Here is a 20,294-nt window from a genome sequence, read left to right as displayed (position 1 = left end):
CTCCTCACATGGGGTCCTAGTACCAAGAAAGGTGCTTCAGAAGTTTCAAAGCCAAACATATCCTGAGCACCATTCCTTCAAAGAGGGACAGAAACACTGAACCAGGAAGAAGCCCCATTTCTGTCTCAGATACAAACTGTACCCCAACCCTCACTGACTCCTGTGGATGTTTCTCTGCTATTTGTTCAGAATTCAGAGGACAGGAGGGGCTGAGGTTGGACAGATGGCACCCCTTGAACCTCTACCGACCAGACCCGGGCTCCACAATAACCTTCTTCAAAGGGTTTTGGAGCCAGTGACTCCTGTAAGGAAACCTGGGGACCACAAGTCTCCTCTGGGGCTACTCTTGTAAGCTTATTTTAAAAACTAAAACCAGAGACCTCAGTGCAAAGCCCTCTGCACATGGTCAGAGCAATCGGCCTAAACTTGAACTCTGATCACTACTGAATACAACCTTGAGGCCATCAGCTGGATCATGGTGGCAACCTTCTCTGATGCGGGGGTCCCCCATGGCCTCTGAGGAGGAAGGAGGGCTATCATCTAATGAGGAGCCAAGCTGGAGCATGAACCCCTAAATGGGGCACTTTTTGTGACAACATCCCGGGCACGTCCCAGGAGGAACAGCATCATTGTCAGTGATCACGCACCTCTGGCTCCAGATTATCATCCTTTTCCATCACCTAGACACGGCATGCCCCTCCCCTCTGTATTGTTCACAATCTAAGCTGGACGCTGGCTATCTGTCCAGTGGGGAAGTAATAATGTGACTCAGTCACAGTCAGAGCTCAGAACTTGTTTGAGAAAACCACAAAGCCATATAATAGAAGTGCTGCCAGCAACCAGCAGAAAAGACAAATACAGAGTGCAGTAGAGGGAGGGGTTACATCCTGTGTGTGGTCAAGGAGGACTCCGTGGTGGAGGCGGCATCACCAGGTGACAAAGGAGCAGAAGCAATAAAGAGTGAGGCCCATTTCCTGCAGAGCGAGGACTAGAGTGTCTGGAGGGGAATGCTCTGAGCACCCCAGGCTGGTACATACACTGGGGCTGTCCCCTCCTGAGGCCTGGTCAGCCCTGCCCTGATCAGCTACTCCATGTAGGAATAGGGAAAGAAATGGGTTAGTCAGTCAGTCATGTCTGACTCTGTGACCCCCATGGACTATAACCCACCAGGAATTCTCCAGGCCAGAATACTGGAATGGGTCGCCACTCCCTTCTCCAGGGGATCTTCCCAACCCAGGGATCAAACCTGGGTCTCCTGCATTGCAAGCAGATTCTGTACTGTCTGAACCACCAGTGGGAACAGAACAAGTCACTCACCCAGCGTCAGACGGTTTGGAGCTTTCCACAAAGTATATGCATTCTTTCTTCTTGATGTTGTCAGGAATCCATGAACTCAGGTTTCCTTGCTGAGGGTAAAAAGGTCACTGAGAGATTCTCAGGCAGTTAGATCAGTGCCATTCCAAAGACCACACCCCATACCTCATCAGGCCCACCCGTGCACCCTGACACCCTTCAGGGTCTTCCTTCAGAGACAGGACACCGAGTCCTCCCCCACCACCTGCCGGAGGCCCTCAGGTGCAGACCCCAGAGCGAGGAGTGAACCTAGGGATCTGCTCCTCCCGGGCCCCTGGGATTTCACAGCCCTTCACAGTTTGCAGGTCAGAGCTGCCTTCCTCAGGAGCAACAGTGTGGTGCAAAGGTGACAGTGAGTATCAGGACACCCGCCCACATCCGAGGGACCAGGCTGAGACGTGAGACACCATCTTCACACCCAGCCAGTGGTGTGACATTCAAATGTCCCCAACACAAGCCTGCCTGGGGCTTTCTGTGTGGCCGACCCCGGCCTCAGCTGGTTCCCGGGCCTTCCTTGTTGGATAAAGGATGCAAAAGGTGGGTATACGGGCTTACCCAGCACTTTCCCAGCTGGAATCAGGACAGGAACCAACCCAGGGACACAGACTCGGGGGGCCCCCCAGTGTTCTCTCCAAGTCCCCTCTGCTGGGTTGTGGTCCCCAGAAAAACTAGGGGGTCACTGTGCCCCACCAGGGCCCTGGCAGACCCAGTGACCCCAGACTTACCTTTTCACAGTTGCTGAAGAGGCGCTGCGACCTCCTGTTCCTGCAGAGACTGGTGCTGCTCCGCCGGAGGTTGGGGACCATGGCCAGGTCGGCCACCCTCCTGGGCTGCACCCCAAAGCTGTCTTCCTCCCTGGAGCTGGCCTGATCCCGACGCCTCTTCACCAGTGACTCCATCCCGATGCCCGGCTCAGGCTCCACAGAACAGGCTTGGTCCTGCTACCTCAAAACAAGCTTCTCTCTGGCTTTCAAAGTCAGGGGGCCTGGAAATGAGGTAGGAGGTGGGTGGGCCACAAGGTGAGCAATTAGACATTTTGAGGAAATTCTCCTTCCAACATCTCAAGGAAAAGTTACCTTGGCAGGAGCAGAGAGGAGCTAAGCTCTGATGGAATAAAAACAAGACAATCTCAGTTTTCATCCTTGAGGTCAAGGAGACCCCCACCCCCACCCCTCTGTACAAGCACAGAAACGTTCGGTGGGGGTCCAGAAGGAAGGAGCACTAGTCCGTAACATGTCCTGTCAACCTCTCAGAGACCTTCGTGCTAGAATCTGTCTCGGCTAGAAGATGCATACACACATAGCGGAAGGGCCTGCGTCAGCCCAGATACGGGCAGAAAGTAGGATAATTGGCCCGAGGGAAACAAATACCCAGAAAATGGCCCCATATAAGCGATCTAAGCTGCCCCCGCTGCACATAATTCTGTGAGTGCAACCATGTGTCTATTTGCAAGTAGCCTGTTCTTAATACACACTTTACTTGCCTCACCGCTTTTCATCTCTTTGCTGATTTCTTTCTTCAAAATAGCTGAGAACCGAACCACTAGTGACTGACTCTAGCCACTGGTCCCTGGTGGTCTAGTGGTTAGGATTCAGTGCACTCATTGCCACAGCCCAGGTTCAATTCCCTGTCAGGGAATGAGATCCCACTTGAAGCTGCCACACCCCAAGACCACCCAAGGTGAGAAGCTAGCCACCGGGGCTGGAAAGTGGGTCGGGGGGATGAGTCAGGTGTTTCCTCCTGGGGGGCCCCACTGTCTTCTGGCTTGCACACTCTTCCCACTGCCCGAGCTCAGGCCTCATCAGGTGTGGGCAGTCTGGACGCATGGGTACAGCCACGGGGCCCAGGCGCCCATTCACACTCTTGGGTCACCGTGAAGGACCAGAGAAAGAGCACCATGCCCACCCACCCCCATTCCTGTGTACCCGGTGATGCCTGGGAGCCCGAGACCAGGGGAGAAACTGCCCGGTCCTCACACGCAGTGCTCACGATGGGGTCCCAGCCTCCTGCTTCCAGACATGAGTCACTTCTTCTGTTTTCCCAGAAGGAGAAAAGTCCCCACTGCCCGCAGAGCTGGTTTTGGGAGTGGCAGAGCCTTGCACTCTGTGATGCGGCCCCTCCAAATAGAACAGATCCTGTTTTCCAAAACCCTTGCTCTGACCTGGTCTCCATTACCGGGGCCTCGGTAAGCAGCACGACTACTTCCCTCAGGTTATGAATGCGAAAATAAATACATGCACGAGCTTCCCTGGAGACACGATGCCCGCGGTGACATCTCATGACATCACCCGTATCACCCAAGGTGTCGTCCAGGGAGGCCCTCACCGCCACCAGCTGCTTCAAGGGTGTGAACAGGGGCAGAGGACAGGCCATAAGGTCTCCCTCCCTCTTCCACCCTGAAGCCCTTTCTGGCCACATCACCCTCCCCCATACAAGATGGTCACTGAGAGTCACTGGTAGTCCTTTCTCTGCCCATTGTGGGGTCCAGCATAGGTGGCCCCAAAATGTGCCTCAGAGACATACTGATTATTTTGAATTAAAAAATTTAGGAAGAACTGACTCATTGGAAAAGACCGTTATTCTGGGAAAGACTGAAGTCAGGAGGAGAAGGGAATGACAGAGGGTAAGATGGTTGGATGGCATCACCGACTCAATGGACATGAGTTTGAGCAAGCTCCAGGAGTTGGTGATGGACAGGGAAGCCTGGCATATTACAATCCATGATGTCACAGAGTCAGACACGACTGAGCAACTGAACTGAATGAATTTTAAGGATGAGATGTTAGATAGCATCACTGACTCAATGGACATGAACTTGAGCAAACTCCAGGAGATGGTGAGAGACAGGGAAGCCTGGCGTGCTGCAGTCTATGGGGTCACAAAGGTGAATACTACTTAGCAACTGAACAACAACAAAAATTCCTTAAGAGACAACCAATGCAAGAGGGCCACTCTTACCCTCCCTTCTGTCTCCTTGGGAGCAGGGCAGAAGCCTCTCCTGTGAAAGGTGCACCCCTGCACCCAGAGACAGAAGGACCCTATTACCAGAGATGCAGACTTGGGGCCAAGAGGCCTGTGTAAACCAACCTCGTGACTTCTTTCATTGACTAAAGCCCAAACTCTTTAGATCATTCACTCACTGGGTACCCCAAACTTAAGTTTCGTTGCCCTGTCAATTCTTCACTAGTGTATTGTTTCTTTTTCTAAACAGTATAAAACCTGTCTGCTTTGCCCACTTCTGAGGTCCCATTCCTATGGGGCCTCCAGGTGCATGAAATTAAATTAGTTTCTTTTTCTCCTGCTGATCTGTCTTGTGTCAGTTTTACTATTATTATCAGTTCAGTCATAGGAACCCAAGGCGGGCAGCGGAGGAAGTTTCCCCTCCCAACACTTTTCATCTAGCTTCAACATGCAGTCACTGTGCTCTGGTGGAGGGGGGTTGGGATTTGTCAGGGAGTGAGGCGCCTGCCATCACCTGGCCTCCCCGGCCCACCCTCTTCTGGGCCATTCAGTTCAGTGCTGGGCACTTGGGGTACTTGGGGTCGAGCCACTGGCTTGACACAGGGCTCAGGGCACCTCTCACGTCTTCGTCCTCAGTCTTCTCCCTGGGCAGCTCCTGCCCCCTCACTCCTAGGCCAGGGTCACTCCCAGACATGCCCATACCTGCGGAGAGGAAGGGAGCCAAACCTCCCTCACGTGGAGGCACCGGGACAACACAAGACATTGTTTCCAGGAGTGGGTGCTGAGGCTACAAACACCTACAGATGCAAAAGCAGCCTTGGAACTGAGCAACGTGCAGAGTGGAAGAGTTCAGAGGAGTGCTAGAAAAAGCCTCCATCACCACGGACAGACAGAACAAGTGTGGTGACAGCTCAGGACAGGAGAGCTGTAGGGAGTGCCCCAGCCTCCTTAGAGAAACCTAAGTCACAAGCAGATGTTAGTAGAAAGAGGGGTGGGGAAGGCCATCCTGATGCATCTCAGATGGAAACAGGGACCATGTTATTGCAAACTGAAGGAAAGGCAAGTGTGTTACAAAGAGGTAAAGAGCTAGGTGAACTGCTTCTTTCCTGGTGTTTTGTGGAAGATAGAACTTGCAACTGATGAAATTTGACTGAGGAAACATGTAGGCAAAGTGTTGAAAGTACCTCAAAGCTTCTCTTGAGTACTTACAGTAAAATGCAAGAAGAGAGAAATGACCTAAAGATGGACTTCCAATCACAAAGCACTCAGAGCTTAGAGAGTTGGGAGATGCTCGGCCTATTGACACAGAAAGGGTTGAGAAAGCTTTTTCAGGGAAGAACACAGAGGGTATGGCTGCACTTGCTCGGGACGGAGGTGGGCTGGCCATTTTCATCCAGCAAGGAGATTAGACAGCATCTCAACAGAGTCAACAGAGGCTGGGACTTGCCTCTGTGACAGGGGAAGATGGGCCCCAAGGCACCTCACGGCTCAGGGGACAGCCCTCCCAGCACAGGCCCAGAAGGAAAGGGGATACAGGGCAGAATGCTCTCCTGCGGGCCCAGCTGCCCTGCAGCCCTCCCATCTTGGCCTCCTCAGCAGCCCCAGCAGTGGCCTGGTGTGGCACGGGGTGATCCTGTATGACGGTGCCTGCACTCTGACTAGGGATGCACACACCCCCAGGGCTGGGGGCGGGAGGTTGCACATGGTTACTTCCACTCAGAGTTGCAGGATGGAGGTGCCCAAAGCCTGTGGCAGAGGGCAATGTGTGCGGGCAGGGCGGCCCCAGACCGGAAGAGCCCCTGGCCTGCGATCCCAGCCCAGGAGGGTGCAGTGGGCTCTGCACAGCAAAGCCTCGGGGTGGGACCATCCCCCAGTGGGCCTTAAGGCTTTGGGCTCACTTAGGCCCCGTCACCCTGCCTTCTTTCCCACCTCCCCTTTCAGAATGGGAATGTCCACCCTCTGCCTGGCCTTCCACTCTGTTCTGGAAGCACACGGCTTGTCGCAACCAAGCAGGACCCTATAAGGGGGCCGTCCCAGGGCAGGTGTGTTGCCCACATCCTCTGTTGTACATTTGCTGTGTGGTTTTACATATGTGAAAGTCCCACCTCCACCAAAAGGAAGATGTTATTTACTTGATCACAAGCATGTAGCCCGCAGACCTACTGGAGCCTGAGGACTGATGATGTTAACCCCTGAGACCCTGCCCTGTTGCCATCAACCAGTGAGAGATCAGAGAGCCGTGCACGAGCTGATCAGAGAGCCGTGCACAAGCTGATCACATGCCCTGTGATCACTGCCCCCCTGCCCAATGGCCTGGATTTTTAAAATGCTTTGCTGAAGCCCTTTAGGCGTTCCAGATTTGGGGGCACAAACTACCCACCTGTCCTTGTTCAGCCCTGCGGTAAACCTTTCTCTGCTCCAACGCCGACGTTTCGGTTCCTTTGGCCTTCCTGTGTTTCCCTCAAGCACATGAAATGGAGCTCAGTGCCACTGACTATCTGGTTCCCCAGGCTCACAGCTGGAGAGGACTATGCCCCAGGGTGAATCCACCTCAGGTCTCCCCACATCTGATTTAGAGGAGACTCTGGAGTGGATGCTGCAGTGAGTTAAGATTTGGGGGCTGTTGGGATGGAGTGAGTGTATTTTGCATGTGGGAAGGACACAATCTGGGGGGGCAGAATGGGATGGTCTGTGTTCCCCTAAAATTCCTATGGGGCATTTAGGAGGTGGTTGGGTCAGGAGGGTGAAGCCTACATGAATGGGATCAATGCCTTTGTAAAAGAGACCCCCGAGAGCCCCCGGCCCCTTCCTCCACGTGAGAACACAGGAGTCTGCTCCCAAAGTGGGCCCTCACTGACCACGCAGTCTTGGACATCCAATCTCCAGAACCACCAACCACACAGTCTTGGATGGCCAGCCTCCAGAACTGTGAGAAATAAATATCTGCTGTTTATGAGCCACCGAACATGGTCTTTGTATAGCAGCCAGGACGCACTGAGACAAGCAGTGAGTGTGCTGGCCCTGCAGTCCTCGGGAGCCACCTGGCACACCACTCGTGGCAAAAGGGGCTTACGCCCAAGTGGCCTTTACAGGGCTGCCTGCTATCCTAGTCAGCAGCTTGCCAGGCCTCACAATCAGCTTCTCAGGGGAGCAGATCAGCAGGAAATATTCCAGGTGACAGAAGAGGAAAAGAAGGCTCTGAGAATCTCACAACTGGGCAACTAATCTGTAAGGGGACCGGGACTCTCCAGGGCTCAGTCCTGCAGCCAGGATCCCCAACCTCCAGGATCTACTGCCTGATGATCAGAGGGGGATCTGATGTAATAATAACAGAGACAGAGGGCACAGTTAATGTAATGCACTGGGATCACTCCAAAAACATTCCCCCATCCCGCTCCATGGGGAAATTATCTTCCACGAAATCGGTCCCTGGTGCCAAAAGGTCAAGGACCACTGCTCTACGGGACAAGTGACAGAAGGAGAAGCAATAAAGGACTTGGTCTCAAGAAACTCAAGTGCGTTTGCTCAGATTCACAGTTTTCGGATTCACAGATGCCCATCTCAGCACACTCACTAGGGGCGTGTTTACATCTTCTCAATCCCAGCTGCCAACAGGTCCCTAGGAAACGTGTCAAACACCATTCCTCACACCCACCACTCATCAGACTTTGAAGGGCAGAGCCACGTGTAACCATTCCCACGTCCAGCTGCCGGGGGAGTCTGGCCTCACCCCCCCTTCCTCCCCTCCACCCACACCCCCCACACCACACCCAGACCCCTGCCTAATAGTCTAGGCCCTGGGAGAGTCCAGAAAACTAGGCTGACAATGAACTTACAGCACCCCTCTGGCCATCAAACCTTCTCTGGGGTCCTTCTCCCCAGGATCATACCATCAGTTGCTCTCTTCACATATCACCTAAAAGCAAATTTGGCTACCCTGTTTTATAGCAAAAATTCTCCATGAGCAATTAGCAACCTCAGATATGCAGATGATACCACTCTAATGACAGAAATTGAAAAGGAACTAAAGAGCCTCTTGATGAGGGGGAAAGAGGAGAGTGGAAAAGCTGGCTTAAAATTCAACTTTCAAAAAGCGATCATGGCACCCAGTCCCATCACTTCATGGCAAATCGATGGGGAAACAGTGGAAACAGTGACAGATTTTGTCTCAGGCTCCAAAATCACTGCAGACAGTGACTGCAGCTACAAAATTAAACACGCTTGCACCTTGGAAGAAAAGCTATGACAAACCTAGACAGTGTATTAAAAAGCAAAGATACCACTTTGCCGACAAAATTCCATATGGTCAAAGCTGTGGTTTTTCTAGTAGTCATGAACAGATGTGAGAGTGGAAGATTTGATTGAGTGTGGAAGAATTGATGCTTTTGAACTGTGGTGTTGGAGAAGACTCTTGAGAGTCCCTTGGACACCTAGGAGATGAAACCAGTCAATCCTAAAGGAAGTCAATCCAAAATATTCATTGGAAGGACTGATGCTGAAGCTGAAGCTCCAGTACTTAGGCCACCTGATGTGAAGAGCCAACTCATTAGAAAAGACCCTGATGCTGGGAAAGATTGAGGGCAGGAGGAGAAGGGGACAACAGAGGATGAGATGGTTGGATGGCATCACCAACTCAATGGACATGAGTTTGAGCAAGCTCCAGGAGTTGGTGATGGACAGGGAAGCCTGGCGTGTTACAATCCATGATGTCACAGAGTCAGACACGACTGAGCAACTGAACTGAATGAATTTTAAGGATGAGATGTTAGATAGCATCACTGACTCAATGGACATGAACTTGAGCAAACTCCAGGAGATGGTGAGAGACAGGGAAGCCTGGCGTGCTGCAGTCTATGGGGTCACAAAGGTGAATACTACTTAGCAACTGAACAACAAAAATTCCTTAAGAGACAACCAATGCAAGAGGGCCACTCTTACCCTGCCTTCTGTCTCCTTGGGAGCAGGGCAGAAACCTCTCCTGTGAAAGGTGCACCCCTGCACCCAGAGACAGAAGGACCCCATTACCAGAGATGCAGACTTGGGGCCAAGAGGCCTGTGTAAACCAACCTCGTGACTTCTTTCATTGACTAAAGCCCAAACTCTTTAGATCATTCACTCACTGGGTACCCCAAACTTAAGTTTCATTGCCCTGTCAATTCTTCACTAGTGTATTGTTTCTTTTTCTAAACAGTATAAAACCTGTCTGCTTTGCCCACTTCTGAGGTCCCATTCCTATGGGGCCTCCAGGTGCATGAAATTAAATTAGTTTCTTTTTCCCCTGCTGATCTGTTTTGTGTCAGTTTTACTATTATTATCAGTTCAGCCATAGGAACCCAAGGCGGGCAGCGGAGGAAGTTTCCCCTCCCAACACTTTTCATCTAGCTTCAACATGCGGTCACTGTGCTCTGGTGGAGGGGGGTTGGGATTTGTCAGGGAGTGAGGCGCCTGCCATCACCTGGCCTCCCCGGCCCACCCTCTTCTGGGCCATTCAGTTCAGTGCTGGGCACTTGGGGTACTTGGGGTCGAGCCACTGGCTTGACACAGGGCTCAGGGCACCTCTCACGTCTTCGTCCTGTCTTCTCCCTGGGCAGCTCCTGCCCCCTCACTCCTAGGCCAGGGTCACTCCCAGACATGCCCATACCTGCGGAGAGGAAGGGAGCCAAACCTCCCTCACGTGGAGGCACCGGGACAACACAAGACATTGTTTCCAGGAGTGGGTGCTGAGGCTACAAACACCTACAGATGCAAAAGCAGCCTTGGAACTGAGCAACGTGCAGAGTGGAAGAGTTCAGAGGAGTGCTAGAAAAAGCCTCCATCACCACGGACAGACAGAACAAGTGTGGTGACAGCTCAGGACAGGAGAGCTGTAGGGAGTGCCCCAGCCTCCTTAGAGAAACCTAAGTGGTCACAAGCAGATGTTAGTAGAAAGAGGGGTGGGGAAGGCCATCCTGATGCATCTCAGATGGAAACAGGGACCATGTTATTGCAAACTGAAGGAAAGGCAAGTGTGTTACAAAGAGGTAAAGAGCTAGGTGAACTGCTTCTTTCCTGGTGTTTTGTGGAAGATAGAACTTGCGAGTGAGGAAATTTGACTGAGGAAACATGTAGGCAAAGTGTTGAAAGTACCTCAAAGCTTCTCTTGAGTACTTACAGTAAAATGCAAGAAGAGAGAAATGACCTAAAGATGGACTTCCAATCACAAAGCACTCAGAGCTTAGAGAGTTGGGAGATGCTCGGCCTATTGACACAGAAAGGGTTGAGAAAGCTTTTTCAGGGAAGAACACAGAGGGTATGGCTGCACTTGCTCGGGACGGAGGTGGGCTAGCCATTTTCATCCAGCAAGGAGATTAGACAGCATCTCAACAGAGTCAACAGAGGCTGGGACTTGCCTCTGTGACAGGGGAAGATGGGCCCCAAGGCACCTCACGGCTCAGGGGACAGCCCTCCCAGCACAGGCCCAGAAGGAAAGGGGATACAGGGCAGAATGCTCTCCTGCGGGCCCAGCTGCCCTGCAGCCCTCCCATCTTGGCCTCCTCAGCAGCCCCAGCAGTGGCCTGGTGTGGCACGGGGTGATCCTGTATGACGGTGCCTGCACTCTGACTAGGGATGCACACACCCCCAGGGCTGGGGGCGGGAGGTTGCACATGGTTACTTCCACTCAGAGTTGCAGGATGGAGGTGCCCAAAGCCTGTGGCAGAGGGCAATGTGTGCGGGCAGGGCGGCCCCAGACCGGAAGAGCCCCTGGCCTGCGATCCCAGCCCAGGAGGGTGCAGTGGGCTCTGCACAGCAAAGCCTCGGGGTGGGACCATCCCCCAGTGGGCCTTAAGGCTTTGGGCTCACTTAGGACCCGTCACCCTGCCTTCTTTCCCACCTCCCCTTTCAGAATGGGAATGTCCACCCTCTGCCTGGCCTTCCACTCTGTTCTGGAAGCACACGGCTTGTCGCAACCAAGCAGGACCCTATAAGGGGGCCGTCCCAGGGCAGGTGTGTTGCCCACATCCTCTGTTGTACATTTGCTGTGTGGTTTTACACATGTGAAAGCCCCACCTCCACCAAAAGGAAGATGTTATTTACTTGATCACAAGCTTGTAGCCCGCAGACCTACTGGAGCCTGAGGACTGATGATGTTAACCCCTGAGACCCTGCCCTGTTGCCATCAACCAGTGAGAGATCAGAGAGCTGTGCACGAGCTGATCAGAGAGCCGTGCACGAGCTGATCACATGCCCTGTGATCACTGCCCCCCTGCCCAATGGCCTGGATTTTTAAAATGCTTTGCAGAAGCCCTTCAGGCGTTCCAGATTTGGGGGCACAAACTACCCACCTGTCCTTGTTCAGCCCTGCGGTAAACCTTTCTCTGCTCCAACGCCGACGTTTCGGTTCCTTTGGCCTTCCTGTGTGTCCCTCAAGCACATGAAATGGAGCTCAGTGCCACTGACTATCTGCTTCCCCAGGCTCACAGCTGGAGAGGACTATGCCCCAGGGTGAATCCACCTCAGGTCTCCCCACATCTGATTTAGAGGAGACTCTGGAGTGGATGCTGCAGTGAGTTAAGATTTGGGGGCTGTTGGGATGGAGTGAGTGTATTTTGCATGTGGGAAGGACACAATCTGGGGGGGGCAGAATGGGATGGTCTGTGTTCCCCTAAAATTCCTATGGGGCATTTAGGAGGTGGTTGGGTCAGGAGGGTGAAGCCTACATGAATGGGATCAATGCCTTTGTAAAAGAGACCCCCGAGAGCCCCCGGCCCCTTCCTCCACGTGAGAACACAGGAGTCTGCTCCCAAAGTGGGCCCTCACTGACCACGCAGTCGTGGACATCCAATCTCCAGAACCACCAACCACACAGTCTTGGATGGCCAGCCTCCAGAACTGTGAGAAATAAATATCTGCTGTTTATGAGCCACCGAACATGGTCTTTGTATAGCAGCCAGGATGCACTGAGACAAGCAGTGAGTGTGCTGGCCCTGCAGTCCTCGGGAGCCACCTGGCACACCACTCGTGGCAAAGGGGGCTTACGCCCAAGTGGCCTTTACAGGGCTGCCTGCTATCCTAGTCAGCAGCTTGCCAGGCCTCACAATCAGCTTCTCAGGGGAGCAGATCAGCAGGAAATATTCCAGGTGACAGAAGAGGAAAAGAAGGCTCTGAGAATCTCACAACTGGGCAACTAATCTGTAAGGGGACCGGGACTCTCCAGGGCTCAGTCCTGCAGCCAGGATCCCCAACCTCCAGGATCTACTGCCTGATGATCAGAGGGGGATCTGATGTAATAATAACAGAGACAGAGGGCACAGTTAATGTAATGCACTGGGATCACTCCAAAAACATTCCCCCATCCCGCTCCATGGGGAAATTATCTTCCACGAAATCGGTCCCTGGTGCCAAAAGGTCAAGGACCACTGCTCTACGGGACAAGTGACAGAAGGAGAAGCAATAAAGCACTTGGTCTCAAGAAACTCAAGTGCGTTTGCTCAGATTCACAGTTTTCGGATTCACAGATGCCCATCTCACCACACTCACTAGAGGCGTGTTTACATCTTCTCAATCCCAGCTGCCAACAGGTCGCTAGGAAACGTGTCAAACGCCATTCCTCACACCCACCACTCATCAGACTTTGAAGGGCAGAGCCACGTGTAACCATTCCCACGTCCAGCCGCAGGGGGAGTCTGGCCTCACCCCCCCTTCCTCCCCTCCACCCACACCCCCCACACCACACCCAGACCCCTGCCTAATAGTCTAGGCCCTGGGAGAGTCCAGAAAACTAGGCTGACAATGAACTTACAGCACCCCTCCGGCCATCAAACCTTCTCTGGGGTCCTTCTCCCCAGGATCATACCATCAGTTGCTCTGTTCACATATCACCTAAAAGCAAATTTGGCTACCCTGTTTTATAGCAAAAATTCTCCATGAGCAATTAGCAACCTCAGATATGCAGATGATACCACTCTAATGACAGCAATTGAAAAGGAACTAAAGAGCCTCTTGATGAGGGGGAAAGAGGAGAGTGGAAAAGCTGGCTTAAAATTCAACTTTCAAAAAGCGATCATGGCACCCAGTCCCATCACTTCATGGCAAATAGATGGGGAAACAATGGAAACAGTGACAGATTTTGTCTCAGGCTCCAAAATCACTGCAGACAGTGACTGCAGCTACAAAATTAAACACGCTTGCACCTTGGAAGAAAAGCTATGACAAACCTAGACAGTGTATTAAAAAGCAAAGATACCACTTTGCCGACAAAATTCCGTATGGTCAAAGCTGTGGTTTTTCTAGTAGTCATGAACAGATGTGAGAGTGGAAGATTTGATTGAGTGTGGAAGAATTGATGCTTTTGAACTGTGGTGTTGGAGGAGACTCTTGAGAGTACCTTGGACACCTAGGAGATGAAACCAGTCAATCCTAAAGGAAGTCAATCCAAAATATTCATTGGAAGGACTGATGCTGAAGCTGAAGCTCCAGTACTTAAGCCACCTGATGTGAAGAGCCAACTCATTAGAAAAGACCCTAATGCTGGGAAAGATTGAGGGCAGGAGGAGAAGGGGACAACAGAGGATGAGATGGTTGGATGGCATCACCAACTCAATGGACATGAGTTTGAGCAAGCTCCAGGAGTTGGTGATGGACAGGGAAGCCTGGCGTGTTACAATCCATGATGTCACAGAGTCAGACACGACTGAGCAACTGAACTGAATGAATTTTAAGGATGAGATGTTAGATAGCATCACTGACTCAATGGACATGAACTTGAGCAAACTCCAGGAGATGGTGAGAGACAGGGAAGCCTGGCGTGCTGCAGTCTATGGGGTCACAAAGGTGAATACTACTTAGCAACTGAACAACAAAAATTCCTTAAGAGACAACCAATGCAAGAGGGCCACTCTTACCCTCCCTTCTGTCTCCTTGGGAGCAGGGCAGAAACCTCTCCTGTGAAAGGTGCACCCCTGCACCCAGAGACAGAAGGACCCCATTACCAGAGATGCAGACTTGGGGCCAAGAGGCCTGTGTAAACCAACCTCGTGACTTCTTTCATTGACTAAAGCCCAAACTCTTTAGATCATTCACTCACTGGGTACCCCAAACTTAAGTTTCATTGCCCTGTCAATTCTTCACTAGTGTATTGTTTCTTTTTCTAAACAGTATAAAACCTGTCTGCTTTGCCCACTTCTGAGGTCCCATTCCTATGGGGCCTCCAGGTGCATGAAATTAAATTAGTTTCTTTTTCTCCTGCTGATCTGTCTTGTGTCAGTTTTACTATTATTATCAGTTCAGCCATAGGAACCCAAGGCGGGCAGCGGAGGAAGTTTCCCCTCCCAACACTTTTCATCTAGCTTCAACATGCGGTCACTGTGCTCTGGTGGAGGGGGGTGGGATTTGTCAGGGAGTGAGGCGCCTGCCATCACCTGGCCTCCCCGGCCCACCCTCTTCTGGGCCATTCAGTTCAGTGCTGGGCACTTGGGGTACTTGGGGTCGAGCCACTGGCTTGACACAGGGCTCAGGGCACCTCTCACGTCTTCGTCCTCAGTCTTCTCCCTGGGCAGCTCCTGCCCCCTCACTCCTAGGCCAGGGTCACTCCCAGACATGCCCATACCTGCGGAGAGGAAGGGAGCCAAACCTCCCTCACGTGGAGGCACCGGGACAACACAAGACATTGTTTCCAGGAGTGGGTGCTGAGGCTACAAACACCTACAGATGCAAAAGCAGCCTTGGAACTGAGCAACGTGCAGAGTGGAAGAGTTCAGAGGAGTGCTAGAAAAAGCCTCCATCACCACGGACAGACAGAACAAGTGTGGTGACAGCTCAGGACAGGAGAGCTGTAGGGAGTGCCCCAGCCTCCTTAGAGAAACCTAAGTCACAAGCAGATGTTAGTAGAAAGAGGGGTGGGGAAGGCCATCCTGATGCATCTCAGATGGAAACAGGGACCATGTTATTGCAAACTGAAGGAAAGGCAAGTGTGTTACAAAGAGGTAAAGAGCTAGGTGAACTGCTTCTTTCCTGGTGTTTTGTGGAAGATAGAACTTGCAAGTGATGAAATTTGACTGAGGAAACATGTAGGCAAAGTGTTGAAAGTACCTCAAAGCTTCTCTTGAATACTTACAGTAAAATGCAAGAAGAGAGAAATGACCTAAAGATGGACTTCCAATCACAAAGCACTCAGAGCTTAGAGAGTTGGGAGATGCTCGGCCTATTGACACAGAAAGGGTTGAGAAAGCTTTTTCAGGGAAGAACACAGAGGGTATGGCTGCACTTGCTCGGGACGGAGGTGGGCTGGCCATTTTCATCCAGCAAGGAGATTAGACAGCATCTCAACAGAGTCAACAGAGGCTGGGACTTGCCTCTGTGACAGGGGAAGATGGGCCCCAAGGCACCTCACGGCTCAGGGGACAGCCCTCCCAGCACAGGCCCAGAAGGAAAGGGGATACAGGGCAGAATGCTCTCCTGCGGGCCCAGCTGCCCTGCAGCCCTCCCATCTTGGCCTCCTCAGCAGCCCCAGCAGTGGCCTGGTGTGGCACGGGGTGATCCTGTATGACGGTGCCTGCACTCTGACTAGGGATGCACACACCCCCAGGGCTGGGGGCGGGAGGTTGCACGTGGTTACTTCCACTCAGAGTTGCAGGATGGAGGTGCCCAAAGCCTGTGGCAGAGGGCAATGTGTGCGGGCAGGGCGGCCCCAGACCGGAAGAGCCCCTGGCCTGCGATCCCAGCCCAGGAGGGTGCAGTGGGCTCTGCACAGCAAAGCCTCGGGGTGGGACCATCCCCCAGTGGGCCTTAAGGCTTTGGGCTCACTTAGGACCCGTCACCCTGCCTTCTTTCCCACCTCCCCTTTCAGAATGGGAATGTCCACCCTCTGCCTGGCCTTCCACTCTGTTCTGGAAGCACACGGCTTGTCGCAACCAAGCAGGACCCTATAAGGGGGCCGTCCCAGGGCAGGTGTGTTGCCCACATCCTCTGTTGTACATTTGCTGTGTGGTTTTACACATGTGAAAGCCCCACCTCCACCAAAAGGAAGATGTTCTTTACTTGATCACAAGCTTGTAGCCCGCAGACCTACTGGAGCCTGAGGACTGATGATGTTAACCCCTGAGACCCTGCCCTGTTGCCATCAACCAGTGAGAGATCAGAGAGCCGTGCACGAGCTGATCACATGCCCTGTGATCATTGCCCCCCTGCCCAATGGCCTGGATTTTTAAAATGCTTTGCTGAAGCCCTTCAGGCGTTCCAGATTTGGGGGCACAAACTACCCACCTGTCCTTGTTCAGCCCTGCGGTAAACCTTTCTCTGCTCCAACGCCGACGTTTCGGTTCCTTTGGCCTTCCTGTGTGTCCCTCAAGCACATGAAATGGAGCTCAGTGCCACTGACTATCTGCTTCCCCAGGCTCACAGCTGGAGAGGACTATGCCCCAGGGTGAATCCACCTCAGGTCTCCCCACATCTGATTTAGGGGAGACTCTGGAGTGGATGCTGCAGTGAGTTAAGATTTGGGAGCTGTTGGGATGGAGTGAGTGTATTTTGCATGTGGGAAGGACATAATTTGGGGGGGGGCAGAATGGGATGGTCTGTGTTCCCCTAAAATTCCTATGGGGCATTTAGGAGGTGGTTGGGTCAGGGGGGTGAAGCCTACATGAATGGGATCAATGCCTTTGTAAAAGAGACCCCCGAGAGCCCCCCGGCCCCTTCCTCCACGTGAGAACACAGGAGTCTGCTCCCAAAGTGGGCCCTCACTGACCACGCAGTCTTGGACATCCAATCTCCAGAACCACCAACCACACAGTCTTGGATGGCCAGCCTCCAGAACTGTGAGAAATAAATATCTGCTGTTTATGAGCCACCGAACATGGTCTTTGTATAGCAGCCAGGACGCACTGAGACAAGCAGTGAGTGTGCTGGCCCTGCAGTCCTAGGGAGCCACCTGGCACACCACTTGTGGCAAAGGGGGCTTACGCCCAAGTGGCCTTTACAGGGCTGCCTGCTATCCTAGTCAGCAGCTTGCCAGGCCTCACAATCAGCTTCTCAGGGGAGCAGATCAGCAGGAAATATTCCAGGTGACAGAAGAGGAAAAGAAGGCTCTGAGAATCTCACAACTGGGCAACTAATCTGTAAGGGGACCGGGACTCTCCAGGGCTCAGTCCTGCAGCCAGGATCCCCAACCTCCAGGATCTACTGTCTGATGATCAGAGGGGGATCTGATGTAATAATAACAGAGACAGAGGGCACAGTTAATGTAATGCACTGGGATCATTCCAAAAACATTCCCCCATCCCGCTCCGTGGGGAAATTATCTTCCACGAAATCGGTCCCTGGTGCCAAAAGGTCAAGGACCACTGTTCTATGGGACAAGTGACAGAAGGAGAAGCAATAAAGGACTTGGTCTCAAGAAACTCAAGTGCGTCTGCTCAGATTCACAGTTTTCGGATTCACAGATGCCCATCTCACCACACTCACTAGAGGCGTGTTTACATCTTCTCAATCCCAACTGCCAACAGGTCCCTAGGAAACGTGTCAAACGCCATTCCTCACACCCACCACTCATCAGACTTTGAAGGGCAGAGCCACGTGTAACCATTCCCACATCCAGCCGCAGGGGGAGTCTGGCCTTACCCCCCCTTCCTCCCCTCCACCCACACCCCCCACACCACACCCGGACCCCTGCCTAATAGTCTAGGCCCTGGGAGAGTCCAGAAAACTAGGCTGACAATGAACTTACAGCACCCCTCCGGCCATCAAACCTTCTCTGGGGTCCTTCTCCCCAGGATCATACCATCAGTTGCTCTCTTCACATATCACCTAAAAGCAAATTTGGCTACCCTGTTTTATAGCAAAAATTCTCCATGAGCAATTAGCAACCTCAGATATGCAGATGATACCACTCTAATGACAGAAATTGAAAAGGAACTAAAGAGCCTCTTGATGAGGGGGAAAGAGGAGAGTGGAAAAGCTGGCTTAAAATTCAACTTTCAAAAAGCGATCATGGCACCCAGTCCCATCACTTCATGGCAAATAGATGGGGAAACAGTGGAAACAGTGACAGATTTTGTCTCAGGCTCCAAAATCACTGCAGACAGTGACTGCAGCTACAAAATTAAACACGCTTGCACCTTGGAAGAAAAGCTATGACAAACCTAGACAGTGTATTAAAAAGCAAAGATACCACTTTGCCGACAAAATTCCATATGGTCAAAGCTGTGGTTTTTCTAGTAGTCATGAACAGATGTGAGAGTGGAAGATTTGATTGAGTGTGGAAGAATTGATGCTTTTGAACTGTGGTGTTGGAGAAGACTCTTGAGAGTACCTTGGACAGCAAGGAGATGAAACCAGTCAATCCTAAAGGAAGTCAATCCAAAATATTCATTGGAAGGACTGATGCTGAAGCTGAAGCTCCAGTACTTAGGCCACCTGATGTGAAGAGCCAACTCATTAGAAAAGACCCTGATGCTGGGAAAGATTGAGGGCAGGAGGAGAAGGGGACAACAGAGGATGAGATGGTTGGATGGCATCACCAACTCAATGGACATGAGTTTGAGCAAGCTCCGGGAGATGGTGAAGGACAGGGAAGCCTGGCGTGCCACAGTCCATGCAGTCACAAAGAGTTGAACATGATTTAGGGACTGAACAACAACAATTAGCACAGATATGTTGAGAAAACTCTAAAAGTAAAGGACTTCCAAGAAGAGAGAGAATCTGACCAGGTAGGCCTGAATATAGTAACAACACGCACACCTACAGATGTCGCCCAGCACAGAACACTGACAAAACGTGAAGCTGCAGCCCTAGAGGGGAGTGAGGGGGCTGACGGGAGCACGGGGTGAGTGTTCCCATGGGGACTCACCCAGACGGGGCTCCTCCTGGTACCCCGCCCTCCCCAGCCCAGAAGACTCACCGGTAAACAGAACCACGTGCTGGTCTGGCGCACCGGCTGCGGCCCTGTGTGCGCCCACTCTCCACTCCTCTAACCCTGTAGCTGCTCCCTGCGCTCCTCTTCCAGCATCCTGAAATCCTGGCTGTGACAGCACTTTCAAGATTAAAAATAGCCACACGCGGGTGAGGGGTAAAGGAACCGCCAACCACGGGACTGGGCCGAGAGGTCGTGGGGGTGGGGGTCAGAGGAAGAGCCTGAGATAGCTAAGTCCCTGATGTCCCCAAGTCACGACACGGCGCCTCCGGACAGACAGCGCCCAGCCGTGTCGCAGAGCCTGGGCCCCGCGCCGCAGCCCAGCGGACATCCGCACCCGGCCAGCCGCCTGCCTGCCGCAGCAGTCCCGCAACCCCGCTGCAGCCCCGCACCGCAGCCCGAGCCGCGCCCAGCCCTCTGCACCCCAGCGCACTCACACCTTGGAGCTTGCTGCAGTCTTCCCCGACCCCCAGCTCCCGCCCCCGCGCCCAGACCAATTCCTGGGTCCCCGCATCCCTTGGCCCACGCACCCCAGCCTGGGCTCCGACCCTCGTGCCGGCCCGACCCTCCTCCTGGATCCTGGGGCATCCTCCCCTTGATACGCGGCTCCGCAGCGCCTCGGTTCCCTCCACCCCAGGCCGGCGTGCGTACCTGCTGAGAGGGGCCCGCGCTCCCGCGTCACTCGCGCCGTCGCCGACGCCGCCACTGCCGCCGAGCAGGACCGCAGCCCTGGCCCTGCGGGGCCCGCGCAGCGCGCTCCGCGTCACGGCTCCGGAGAGCGCAGTCCGCCCAGTCCCGCACTCCGGACCAGAGCCCAGGAGGAGAGACTAGCCCTCTGGAGCGCGGTCCGCCTCCCCAGGTCCCCTCCCAAGAGGCTGGCGCCAAGTGTGAACCCGGAGGAAGCGATTCTCATCAACTCCTAACCGCAGGGAGGTGGGGCGCAGGACTGAACGGGGTTGTGTTGGACAGTGGGGGCCTGGAGACTAGGTGAACCACTTCCCCTATTGGTCTGCTCCTGCCCTCACCCGTCTTCCTAGGGGCCCCAAGCCAGGAGCCCATTCCCTGTAAGGCAGGATCCAAGGCACCAGGAGGAGCC

General features: G+C 53.1%; 1 protein-coding gene across 5 annotated transcripts in view; it reads right to left on the bottom strand.

Annotated features, from left to right (window-relative positions):
- The window catches only part of TRPM2 (transient receptor potential cation channel subfamily M member 2), a 62,644-nt gene extending 42,557 nt beyond the window's left edge, over window positions 1–20,087 (bottom strand). Inside the window, exons 1-3 of one of the 5 annotated variants that reach the window (XM_020883579.2) lie at window positions 19,850–20,087; window positions 2,079–2,338; window positions 1,318–1,406 (exon numbers count right to left, since the gene is read on the bottom strand). In XM_020883579.2, coding sequence (XP_020739238.2) covers window positions 1,318–1,406; window positions 2,079–2,252 — 263 coding nt within the window. In that variant the 5' untranslated portion in view covers window positions 2,253–2,338; window positions 19,850–20,087. Of the gene's footprint in view, window positions 1–1,317; window positions 1,407–2,078; window positions 6,685–19,186; window positions 19,482–19,728; window positions 19,822–19,849 lie in introns of those variants that run through there. The other 4 variants (XM_020883580.2, XM_020883578.2, XR_011487401.1 and 1 more) reach the window with 4 other exon arrangements.
- Window positions 20,088–20,294: the final 207 nt, after the last annotated feature.

The sequence above is a fragment of the Odocoileus virginianus genome, chromosome 4 (assembly GCF_023699985.2).
Source record: "Odocoileus virginianus isolate 20LAN1187 ecotype Illinois chromosome 4, Ovbor_1.2, whole genome shotgun sequence".
Lineage (NCBI taxonomy): Eukaryota > Metazoa > Chordata > Mammalia > Artiodactyla > Cervidae > Odocoileus > Odocoileus virginianus.
Note: the sequence above shows the minus strand (reverse complement) of the source record. Positions and strands in the feature narration are given on the sequence as shown.